The sequence below is a fragment of the Populus trichocarpa genome, chromosome 12 (assembly GCF_000002775.5).
Source record: "Populus trichocarpa isolate Nisqually-1 chromosome 12, P.trichocarpa_v4.1, whole genome shotgun sequence".
Taxonomy (NCBI): domain Eukaryota; kingdom Viridiplantae; phylum Streptophyta; class Magnoliopsida; order Malpighiales; family Salicaceae; genus Populus; species Populus trichocarpa.
Genome location: NC_037296.2, coordinates 9,219,237 through 9,231,894, shown reverse-complemented (window position 1 = coordinate 9,231,894; position 12,658 = coordinate 9,219,237). Strand labels below are relative to the sequence as shown.

General features: G+C 32.4%; 1 protein-coding gene across 1 annotated transcript; it reads right to left on the bottom strand.

Moving 5' to 3' along the window:
- Window positions 1–5,693: 5,693 nt before the first annotated feature.
- Window positions 5,694–7,589, bottom strand: LOC7483442 (inactive protein RESTRICTED TEV MOVEMENT 2). The gene is made up of 2 exons (XM_002317954.4): window positions 7,145–7,589; window positions 5,694–6,266 (listed from the first exon to the last, which is right to left on the bottom strand). The coding sequence occupies exons 1-2, from the start codon at window positions 7,281–7,283 to the stop codon at window positions 5,812–5,814; spliced, it is 594 nt and encodes a 197-aa protein (XP_002317990.1). The 5' UTR covers window positions 7,284–7,589; the 3' UTR covers window positions 5,694–5,811.
- Between the last annotated feature and the right edge of the window lie 5,069 nt (window positions 7,590–12,658).

The window sequence follows — 12,658 nt, the reverse complement described above, 5'->3', positions numbered from 1 at the left end:
TAGGCTTCCCAATAACGCTGGCTATCTTTGATAGACAAACTGGGGACCAGCAGCACAGAGGAAGGCTTGGAAACTTTACCCAAACCGGCACCCTCGACATCTCATCACTGGAGAAGTTAAAGAATTTTGTCATTGGTCGTAGAACAAGAGGCCTTCCATACACAAGATAGGGTCCTCCACGAAGGACGTAAGCTTATCCTCCTCTGTTTTAAATTTGTATATCAGCCACCCAGAGTCATGGATGGTAAGAGTGGCCTCACATTTCCAGACATTGGAAATAATACTGTTCAGTGCCCTGTAACCGGGGCTTTTACAAGAAACATAGCCCACAGCACAAAAATTCCAAACTTTAAATTTTGGTTGTATATCCTCAGGGGATATTGCACAAGTTTTGGAGAGGTGGTTGAGAGCAAAGTTGTGAAGTTTGGTACAGGAAACAATAGATCGATTGGAAAAGAAAAGATCTCGTCATTTGCTACTACTAGGAGTAGAAAGAGGTTTACCTGCAACGGAGGAGGGTGCAGGCTCTCCACTGCCAGAAGATGGAGAGGAAGGCATCACACTCTTCGGCAGTGAAGAGATAGGAAGCTGCTTAGTTGGTATTACAAGAGGAGGGGAAGACAAGTTCTTTGCAGGGAGCACAGCAGGGGCTTGAGGGGAGTCATCACCCTCTTCATCTGAAAAGTTAAAATCCAGCTGATCCTCATCCAGGATCTCATCATCAGAACCGACATTGCAATCTTCCATCAGAACCACATCCAAATGCCCAGAACCAGAGGTAACCACCATCGCTGGAGCAGGGTGGGGAGCACTAAGACCCACATCACGAGGTGGAGATGGAGGCAAGGGAACTGGACAGGGTACACAGGGAACTGCATCGGGGTCATCAGCAGGAACAACCGTGAGGGCAAGAACCTCTGAACCATCACCATTGTGATCATGAACCTTGAGACCTATAATATGAGCAGGCGAAGCGTCTTGTCTACGGGCTACAGTAGAAGTAGCCTTTCGCTTGTTCTTCGCCATTTGAAAAAAGAACAGGCGGGAAAAATTGGAAAGAAGGGGGAAAGCAAGATGAGATGAAATCAGTGGAGGGGAACAGAGAAGAGATGAGGAATTGAACAAGGAGAAATCAAACAGCAAGAATCACCAGCAGACAAGAGGGAATCCACTCCATGAAGGAGGAAAGCCTCTCTCTAGATTCTCTCTCTTTCTTATTTCAGGTTAAAGATTTTTTTCTTAGGTAGCACTTTATTTTGCCTTTGGTAGAAGTAGACCTTGTATGGATTTTGAAAATTTGGTCAGTAAATCATATTTTTCTAAAGTAGAATACATGTCTATATTTCCAAAAGTGAAGCACCCGTACTTAGGGTTCCAAAAAATATCTAGGCTTTAATTGTTGAATTTTGCATGAATACCTTTATGATTTCCACTATCCTCCCATATTTCTTTAAAAACCCATCCTTGTGGATGCTTTTCATATGTGAGATAAGCTTTTTCAAGTCATTTTTGGAGCAACTCACATTTCTGATAGGTGGTAATTTATTATCATCCAGTCTCAGGCAATCTCTTTCTTACAACTGTAGGGATTCAAAATCCAACTCGTATTCAACATAGGTCATCTCTCTAATAGTGGCCATTTTATCAGCTCTTAGTCCTATAATTCAAGATGTTTTTTAAGGTTAAGCATGTCTTAAAGCAACAGTGTTTATTTGTGAAACATACATCCTACAGGCAAGTTTTGTGTCTTTTTATTTGAGATATTGAGGTAGGCACTATCTAGTCTTAAAAGGATCTCTTGTTGTCCTAGTGATTACCCTCGTAAAGGTAATATGGGGGGCTCAGTAGGTAATTGGATGGTACATTTACCAATCACTACCAATCAAAGCACTCAGTAAAAAGTTAGATGGTTTCATGAACATTAACCCTGGCTGAAAGTCATTGGGTAAATCGCTACTCCCCCACCTAACTTGAAGTTTCCATGTGTGTGCATTCCAAAGTGATATATCACAAATAGACTAGTAATGCATAAAGACATTCATCCATATCCAACGTATATGCATAAGTAAGATAAAACATGTTAAAGCGTAAATAAGTAAAAAAAAAAAAAGTAAGCCAAATGTGAAAATTAAATCACATAAACCATATAAAACACACAAAGCCTAGTCCAATACTATAAAAAAAAAAAAAAGGTCATCAGTGGAGTTGTCATTCTGTCACATGTGTGTGTGCGGCGTTACAGCATCAGGATCAAGGAGTCACCATCTAGTTGTTTGGTTTAGGGTTACTAGGAGACCTGGGTGGACTGGTCTTATCTGAAATTCCAAGTTAAGGAACTGATCGTGGCTAGGGAAGGTATTAACACCCCTAGCGCACCTTACTTGAGGTAAGTTGTATTGTGTGGTCTGGATGTGGTTTAAAAGTGTGATGGATTCATAACCGGTGGTTTGTATATGGCTCAGAACATAGATTTATGTCCATGAATAAATCTGGCATTTCAAATTTATTATGGGCTCGTATACCCAGGTAAATTCTTATAGAAAGAATACATGTAGGTGCCCTAACAGGGTTCATCTATCCTAAAAGGCGAAAGTGTTTTCTATAACATGTATATTGTGATGAAAAATATTTTCAATTAAAATTGGTAAATAACCAAAATAATTCTAAGAATTTTCTAGTCAACTCATGGTACTTAAATATTAGTCTACTAGTAGGTCGAGTATTTATACTAGAATATTAACAATTAATTTTTAGGAATTAAAATTTTTAGAATTATTAAAATATTGGTCAAATCCTTAAGGAATTTTACAATCTTATTGTAAATTGCAAAGAAAATATAAAACTGCCAAAATGGACTTAAGGGTGTGTTTGCTAAACATGCTTAAAATAAGAATAAAAACACAACAAACTCTACCGAAAAACATTAGATTATTCCAGCACTAAAATCAAACCAAAAAATACAAGATAAGCTCAAACAACATCAAAAGAGGTTTAAAAATTAAAAAATCATGAATAGGCAAGCAACATTGACTCCACCATTGAACTTTTACATGGTTATACCTTCTTCAAGCTTGTTGGCTATGGACTGCGATTTTCCTTCTCTTTTCTTCCTTTTTTTTCCCTATCACTGTCTTTTCCTTCCAAAGCTTATTAGATCTTCTATGTTATACACTTAAACCTTCACACTAGGATCTTTTCACAATGTGTTTCTCCATGTTTTTCCTCTCTCTCCTTTCTTCATTTTCCAAGAGTTATTTATAGTGTTTTCCTAGTTTTCTTGATGGATTCAAACATAAATTGATCAAATCTTAGCCCTCTAATAAAAAAGAGATGGTTTTGGACAAATTTAACAGCTAAAACCTTTGTCCTTCAATGATTTTAGGATGGTAGTTTTGTAACAAATTTGCCTAGGTGGTTTTTTTTTTTTTTTAGACAATGGCATGCCTCCATCACCTTCTAATTTCAAATGAAAGATTTATGACTCATGATAATAACCCTCTGGGAATTTTTAAGTGTGAACACATGAAAACATTGAGTGGTTTTGCAAAAATGAGTATCTTAGTCAAGGCCAACTGAGTTGACTAATTTTGAAGCTTCACCGGAGGAAATCTGATGTAAATGTCATCGAAGACCACTGAACTTGGTAAAGGAGAGGCATACCTTTCAATTGGATCCCTTCTAGCTACATTTAGAGGTATGTAGCTTCATATTTATTTGTTTGAAGGTGTCAAGTCGATCAGCCGAGAATCTAAAAATGCAATAATGACTTATTAAGGACTAGATGTTGTTGAATAAAATGGGATGTAAACATTTGATGGGATTAGCTGATCTTTGTAGAGGGGGTGTTTCTCAGTTGAATAGTGGTGGATACAGCCTTAGAGGTGGTCAGAGATGCCATATTCATTCGTTTGAAGGTGCTTACTCGATCAACTAAAACTGCCAAATAAGAAGCTAAACAATGGCTGAATAACGCATCATCTAGGTTAAACCCTAGAAATTAGGGTTTTAATTTGGGATTTGACAAATTTCATTTTAGTCCATGTTCTTCCAATTGCTTTTAATTGCACCTATAATTGCCTCTTAAACTATTACTTTCATGCAATTTCATCCATGTTAAACTCAATCATCAGTCTCAAAGTTTAGCGTCATTTTTATATTGGACCCTTAATTGACCATCAAACTTTTAATTCTTCAATTTGGCCCTCAATTTGGTCAATTTTAGCACCTGCAATCAGACATCTTTTTCAATTTGGTTTTTGGTTTTTGATTTCTTCAATCAAGTCTTTAATTACTCATCAAACTTTAATATTCTTATAATTAAGCCCCTGATTCATCCAATTAAAACTCCTAAAAATACAAATAAGACCCCAGACTTTAATTTATTTCAATTAACACCCAAATTGACTCCAAAACTGATTTTCCTTGCAATCAAGTCTTCAATAAGATTAATTAAGCCTTTCAAAATTTTCATTGAGTCATTACCTATCTAAATTTGTATTTTTTTACCCCAAATAAAAATATTTTCATCAATGAGGCCCTTTGTCAATCAGAATTGGGTTGCTAACTTTATTAATCTTATATATTTTGGTCCTCCAGCTTTTTCACTTGTCATTTTGGTCCTTCACCACCAACTTGGTCAATCTTCTAGGCTTTCTTCATATATATCCTCTTGTACTTTGAATTTTCTTTTCTATTTTTTTTTCTTTTCTTGATTTTTATAGGGTCAAAAGTGGGTAACAACAAACGTATTTGAGTAATCAAGAGAGGAATCATTACCCTATGTGAATTAGGGAAAAATATTTCTTCTATTCTCAAATAGTATTGATTGTGAAATCCTTGGCCAAGATGGAATGAGTTTTAAGAAGAGTTTCAAAATCTTACTCAAATAATCAATGACTATAATGTTGAGAACTAAAATGATTTAACAAAGCAGACATATTTCATGCTATAATATTTAAATCGGAACATTCATGATGAAGGGATAATAATTACACCGAGAAACTAGTCATTAAAAGGTTAAATCAAGCTACTTATGGCTTTTCTAATATTTGAGGTATCATGACAGGTTGCTAGACTAACACTTGATCTTCAAATATAAATCAATTAATTATTGAATTGATAATAAATTAAATTATTTAATTTATTTAATCTTATTGTATTTAAAATTATGACTTATATTTGAGTCAACTTATTAGGAAACCTAATTTGTCACACACATAAGAACGATTGGTCAGAAATTAAAATGAGATGATTAATCAAGTGTGACTTTATTGTATATAAATTTTAGAAATTAAGAATTAGAATATAATTAATATATGGGTCTTACAATTCTAGACTTAGAAACAATCAAGTAAGAACTTGATTGAATAAATTTCTAAAATTAGACTAAAATAATATATGTTATATTATTTAATGGGCAAATTGATATTTTTTTCATTTATAAGGTGTTTAGGTTTCTTTATAAATAGAATACTATGTCTCTTATATCCTATGAAAGGAAAAAAAAGAGTGAGAAAAGTACAGTACGTAAACACCTAAAACACAAAAGAAAAGAGTAACACTCTAAGGTAGAGCAATCATTCTCTTCTAAAAGGGTCTAGGAGATTTTTCACTGCTAGTTCGTGTGGATTAATGTTAAAGGTCAGACACTTGGACAACTTGTCATTTGTGACAACACATCATTGAATCAAATATTCAAAGCCGAAAAGAAAATCTGATCTTCAGACAATCTTCGTATAAATCTTAAACAACTCTAGATTTGTCAAACAGGATACTTAGAACTCCTAAAAAATTTTATGTTTATCATTTTCATTACTTGTATATCCCAACTAAAACCCCAAGTGAAAATGCTAAAACAGCCATAAGCAAAATCCCCTTGTTTTTCTTCATCATCCTCGAAGCCTTTTCTAATGGTGTAGCCTCATCCTCCTGTCCCCAATATTTCCTTGGAACAAGTCTGTAACCATCCCTGCTTTTTCCACTACTTTCCTTCTCTTCTAATATTTCATTATTGGTTTTTTGGTCACCGATAGTACTGTTAGGCTGGTTTAGATCAGGCTCTTTGGACGTTTCTTCTTGCTTTGGAACAGTTACATACAGAATCTCACCATCAAATTTTCCAGTGATATTATCAGTATCTGAATTCTGTGGAAGCTTGAACGTTTGCTCGAAATATATACATTTGCTGTTGTTCACCAGCCTCTCTCCGCTCACCGTTAACTTCCCAGGGTCATCTACTTGGAGCTTCACTTCTTCCTTTCTGAAATCTACAAATACAAATTAAATATATATGATCTGCTCAGAATCGCGAATATATATATATATATATATATATATATCAGTGAAATCGTTTTTAATATATTACTTTTGATATATAATCAGTGAAAACGTTTTTAAAGTGGTGGTTTTGTGTTTCGAGAGAGAGAAAAAAGGCATTTATGTGATACAATTTGATTAATTTTGTAATAAAAATTATTAAAATAACATCATATAATTTGATTATATAACACTTTTAGCAGTGTTATTTTGGTAGATGACTTTTGATACCTTTAATGTCTATAATAACACTGTATTTTAACTTTTTTATATTTTAGACTAAATCTTCCATTTGTTCTTAGAAATCTAATTTCTTCCAATTATTCTTGAGTATACCGCCATTCTTCAAGCTATCCATTTGTCATGTTTTTCTATCAAAATTAACATCAAAAACTCAAATCCCACTTAATTTATTGAATAAATAAATAAATAATCAAATTTTAATACAACATGCATGACAATTCAATTTCTTTTGATAAATTAGGTTGGTGCTCACGTTTGATCTTTATATATATATATATATATATATATATATATGATGGATAAGAGTATCTACTAGATAGATTGAGAAATGATACAAATATTCAAGATCTGATTTAAAATATAAAAATAAGTTTGAGCTAAATCCTCCAATTTATTATTTGATCTTTTCTTGGAGTCATGAGTGGTCTGCAAAATCAGATTAGGATCACGCATTACGTAAAGGCATGCATGAACCTAATCATAGATTAAGCCTTACTTTAAAACAGAAGAAGAAATTATTAAATTATGATGATGATCAAACGAATGAACAGTCTTCATGAATTATTATAATTATAAGAGTATATACCAGGAAGATCAACGAGAAGTTGGTGGCTATTCGAGTCCTCCGTCCAAGCCGAAGAAGGAACATACTCTTCAACAAGGTGGTGACGCGAGCGTGTTCTCTCTGCAATCCATCCCGATCTCACTCCTCTAATATTTGCCATTGCATGAAAAGATCAGGCTAGCTAATGGACGGAAGTAGTGTTGGCTGGCTAGCTAGCTTGATAATTTATAAACGCAGGGCTGCTGTATATATAATAAACTCGGCCTCTTCCTTATGTCTACGCAAAAACGTTGTGAATCTAAGTTTATTATTTTATGTTCATACTCATACACAGCTTTCCTTGTGGGGATTGTTCATCTGTTATTCCAAGCTTTTCCTGTTAGGGAGTTCAAGTTCAGGCGGCGGTTCTGAATCTGTAGAGTTTCTTAATTATTACAAAGACGGAAAAGGATTATTCTTTGCTTTTTCTTGTGTCCAAAACCCTTTTCTTTCCCATGGAATACGTGTACATTAATGCACTCAAGCTATTATTTTATACTCATGCTTGTGTGATTTTAACCATGCAGAATTAATTCTTTGAAGTTGGAGAATCGAGATATATTTGGACCGTTTTTTCTCTCTTTTTTTTTTTTTTGTTGAGAAGTGATATGATAATGCTTTCATTTTTATTTTATTTCTTGCATAAATAAACAACGCATCTATGTGGTGAAACCGAAAGGACAATAAGTAAGAGTGTTGGGAAACTCGTTCGGTACTTAGCAACACAGACCGTAAATTTCTACTCCATTTGAAAATTTGTTTTAATTAACTACATATTTTAATTTATATGATGCTTAATTAATTAATTTTTATTCTAATTAATTGTTGGTTGTGTTAATTTATGTTTGTTTGGTCATGTTTGTCTTTCTTAAATTAATTATTGTATTTGTATGCAACCGAAACACACTACTAAAAAAAAGGGTCAATAGCATCGGAAATTAGCAACGGAATATTTCAGATGTAAATTTAGCAACAAATTAGTAACAAATTACATATATACTAATTTTTTAATATTAGCAACAGATTTAGCAACAGAAAATCAGTTGCTAAAAAATAAATTAATATATTAAAAATCAACAACGAATTATCCGTTGCTAATACGGTGGCACACGGTTTACAGTCAAAAAGTTATTGTGTTGATAAAGAGAAGAACAAAATTTGACCTTTATATATATATATATATATATATATATATGTGTGTGTGTGTGTGTGTGTGTGTGTGTGTCAATAATTAATTGGTACAGGTATATAAACAAAAAAAAAAAACCTCACACGGGAGGAGACAATTACTCCAACTCAAAATCAGACAACTTTCATTCTCCAAATAAAAAACCCTAACCCCATCGATTTGTCCCTTTCTTCCTTTTCCAGAAACCCACCCCATCTTCTGTCACTTTCTCTTAAATTATTCTCCATGAACATGTAATTCCAAAACATTCTTTTTCAATAACCCCACTTTTGCTTTCTTTAACTTCTTTTGTGTTGTGCTCCCAAGAATCCACTTGCAAAGAATTGCGTTGTGCTCCCACTTGCAAAGAACAATGTTGCGCTCCCAAGAATCCACTTGCAAAGAACAAATTTCATCTTGCAAGAATACGGTACAACAAATTAAGACAGGTATAATTAGAAACTCATATTTGAGAGATTTTATTTGTAATTTAGAGATAATGTATTTTATTTTATTAGCTAATTTTATTGATGAGAATAATAATTTTGTTTGATTTTTTGCAAATTATTTGTTAAATATGGCTGTCATCACATGCTAATATTTTTAATTATTAATGTAATGTATTTCATTTTAATTTATGTGATGCTTAATTAATTAATTTTTATTCTGATTAATTGTTGGTTGTGTTAATTTATGTTTGTTTGGTCATGTTTGTCTTTCTTAAATAAACTATTGTATTTGTATGCAACCGAAACACACTACTAAAAAAAGAGGTCAAATAGCATCGGAAATTAGCAACGGAATATTTCAGATGTAAATTTAGTAACAAATTACATATATACTAATTTTTTAATATTAGCAACGGATTTAGCAACAGAAAATCGGTTGCTAAAAAATAAATTAATATATTAAAAATCAGCAACGAATTATCCGTTGCTAATATGGTGGCACACGGTTTATAGTCAAAATGTTATTGTGCTGATAAAGAGAAGAACAAAATTTGACCTTTATATATATATATATATAATGTGTCAATAATTAATTGGTACAGGTATATAAACAAAAAAAAAACCTCACACGGGAGGAGACAATTACTCCAACTCAAAATCAGACAACTTTCATTCTCCAAATAAAAAACCCTAACCCCATCGATTTGTCCCTTTCTTCCTTTTCCAGAAACCCACCCCATCTTCAGTCACTTTCTCTTAAATTATTCTCCATGAACATGTAATTCCAAAACATCCTTTTTCAATAACCCCAATTTTGCTTTCTTTAACTTCTTTTGTGTTGTGCTCCCACGAATCCACTTGCAAAGAACAGTGTTGTGCTCCCAAGAATCCACTTGCAAAGAACAAATTTCATCTTGCAAGAATACGGTACAACAAATTAAGACAGGTATAATTAGAAATCCATATTTGAGAGATTTTATTTGTAATTTAGAGATAATGTATTTTATTTTATTAACTAATTTTATTGATGAGAATAATAATTTTGTTTGATTTTTTGCAAATTATTTGTTAAATATGGCTGACATCACATGCTAATATTTTTAATTATTAATGTAATGTATTTCATTTTAAATTTATTAACTGAGTGAGGTATGAAAAAAAAATATACAAAGAGAGGAGGGTTGAGCTTTATGCAAAACAGAGCATGAAGAATGTTGCGAAAAGTAAAGGAAATTGGGAATTCAATTGTACAATTACATGCAATAAAGATAAATGTAGGCTTACAGAAATTGTTAAAATATTCGTTGGCTGCCAACCCATTATGGTAAAGTAGGGATTGATGATAAATATTTGTATTTCTTCGAACACAAAAAGGTTCAAATGATCAAGAAATTCAAAGAAACTTCTGCATTTATGATTTCTTTATTTTGGTAGCCCTTCGAGTGATTTTCGTCCTTTCTAGTGTTAAATTTCTAGATCTGCGTTTGGTACTTCCAATAGAGTTAACATATTTTTAACTGGTTTTTAATGAAATTTTCAGTTTGTTTTTCAGTATATAGAATAACCCATTATATGACACCTAAAATGGCCAAATGTTTATTTATCTGCTTAAGTGTAGGCTTAAAAACTTCATTTCAAGGAGAGAAAAAGATTATATAACATATTTCTTAACACTATTATTCTTACTTATTTTTTTTTTTAATTTCAGATTGTTGAACCCATCATCAAATCACATTACTTATTTGTATTTGGAGTTGTCAAGTTTTTGGGTTGTGCATATTGCTCCTCCATGTTTGTCAATACAACTTAAAACTTTTTATTAATTTTGGAATTACAAAAGATCTAGATACATTAAATGATAATAATTACCCTTTTTTATTTTTGCTTCTGCTTAAAGTCAATTACATTCTCTCATTGATTTTTATTATTTTTTTTCAATTACAATCGCTTATGTTATATTTTATATGTAACAACATTATTATTAAATTTAGTCATTTCAATTACAAATATATATTTTTAATTCTGAAATATTTGTTCCATTGATTTGTAATACGTATACCACTACTAGAATCACAATCTCATTAAAAAAAATCAATTAATATATAAAAAATGAGAAAAAATGATATGTACTAACTCTACACTACCACAAATCCACACCATAATCATAACTTCCCTAAGTTGTTTGTTGTCTTCTTGTATTGGTGTGTGAGGCTAGCCCCCGCCAGGGAGTCTTCGAAGTCAGTGCTCACTCCTCTTTATTGGAGCGAGCACTGACTTCCCACCCAGAGTCATTTCTTGATCCTAGGGGGTATAGACATTGTGTCTCCCAAGGAAATTGGCAGCTGGCCTAAAATAACTTGTTTGAGCTAGACATCTAATATGAACCAATGTATGTCGGTATCTATGACTTTATCTATGTTGTTATATGTGGCTTCACAGATGATGATATCTATATATCTCCTGTTTAATCCAGTATATCAACCTAGACCTCGACCATCATATACCGATCCCACCTTATGATGATCAACATTGTTTTGGTTTGTTTCCACCACCACCTCAATCACCACCTTTATGATAGAACATATTTATTAAATTGTGACTTATCTATTTTGATGTAAGTTTAACGAGATTTAGAAATTTATTATGAAATTTATTTTTATTTGCGTTATTATTTTTTATAAAATAATTTCTAGTATTAATTTATGTTCTTTATATAATTATCTATAATTTTTTAAATATCCACAAATAATTAAAAAAATTCAATAGATGGAAAAAATAATTTAAAAAATTCAGACAGATCAGCAACAAAGTTTTCATTGCTGATCTGCAACGGATCAGCGACGCAATATCTGTTGCTTATCAGCAATGGAATATTTGTTGCTGATTTATAATTTGTTACTAAACAATCAGCAATGGATAATCCGTTGCTAAAAAATTAGCATCTATTATTTGCATCTGAAATTATCTGTTGCTAATTCCGTTGCTGAGTTTTATCAGCAACAGATTTTAATATTACCTGCAGGTTCTTTTTTTGTAGTGACATTGTTTACCCTGCACTGTGTTGGTATAATTAATTTTTATATTCAAACTAGTTCTCGAAGGTAGTTAATTTTTTCTTTAGAAATTTTGATCTTTTTGGCATTAATTAATGTGTGATGGAATTTTGAATGTTTGATTAGTTTATTGACCAGGATTTTGCTTCCGTGAAATAGCAGTTGCTACTTTTTTATTTTCTTTTATGATATAGCTGGAATAAATTGCACTATTATGTTTTGTAAGGATTGAATTAGAGAATTATATAATTGATTAAGTTTTCATTTTTGTTTAAATAAATACTAAATAATCATCTTGTTTATAACAATGCATAATTTGCATTTTTTGAAAGGAACACCTAATGCTTTCAGATTCCCCGAGATAAGGGAGTCAAAACGTACACAGAGTTTTCAAAGGGATTCAATTGTTTATTTTCACTTAAAACTTCCTCTGTTACAAGCAGAATATATATAGCTACTCTACATAAGAATCCCTACGTTTCAGATCCTATAGTTTAGGACTGATTTGCTAATTACATGGAAACCTATTTCTACTAGGATACAATCACGTATTTACCGGGATGCTGGACTATATCTTTCCAGCTAATATCAGAGACAATGTAGGACTTGAATGCTGCAAATCCAACTTGGAGATAATTACCGCAATTGTTAACACTCCCCCTCAAGTTGGTGCGTAGATGTCACTCATTCCAATTTCGCTGAGAATTGTACTAAACGCGTGGTTTGACAGTGCCTTGGTTAGTATATCAGCGAGCTGGTCTTGAGATCGAACATGAGGAACTTCAATTAGCTTTTCTTCTAGCTTTTCCTTGATAAAATGCCTATC

Coding starts and splice junctions, on each gene's coding strand:
- LOC7483442 (XM_002317954.4), bottom strand. CDS start 7,283: ATGGCAAATATTAGAGGAGTGAGATCGGGATGGATTGCAGAGAGAACA. Junction 6,267..7,144: donor ACTTCTCGTTGATCTTCCTG/GTATATACTCTT, acceptor TTGTATTTGTAG/ATTTCAGAAAGGAAGAAGTG.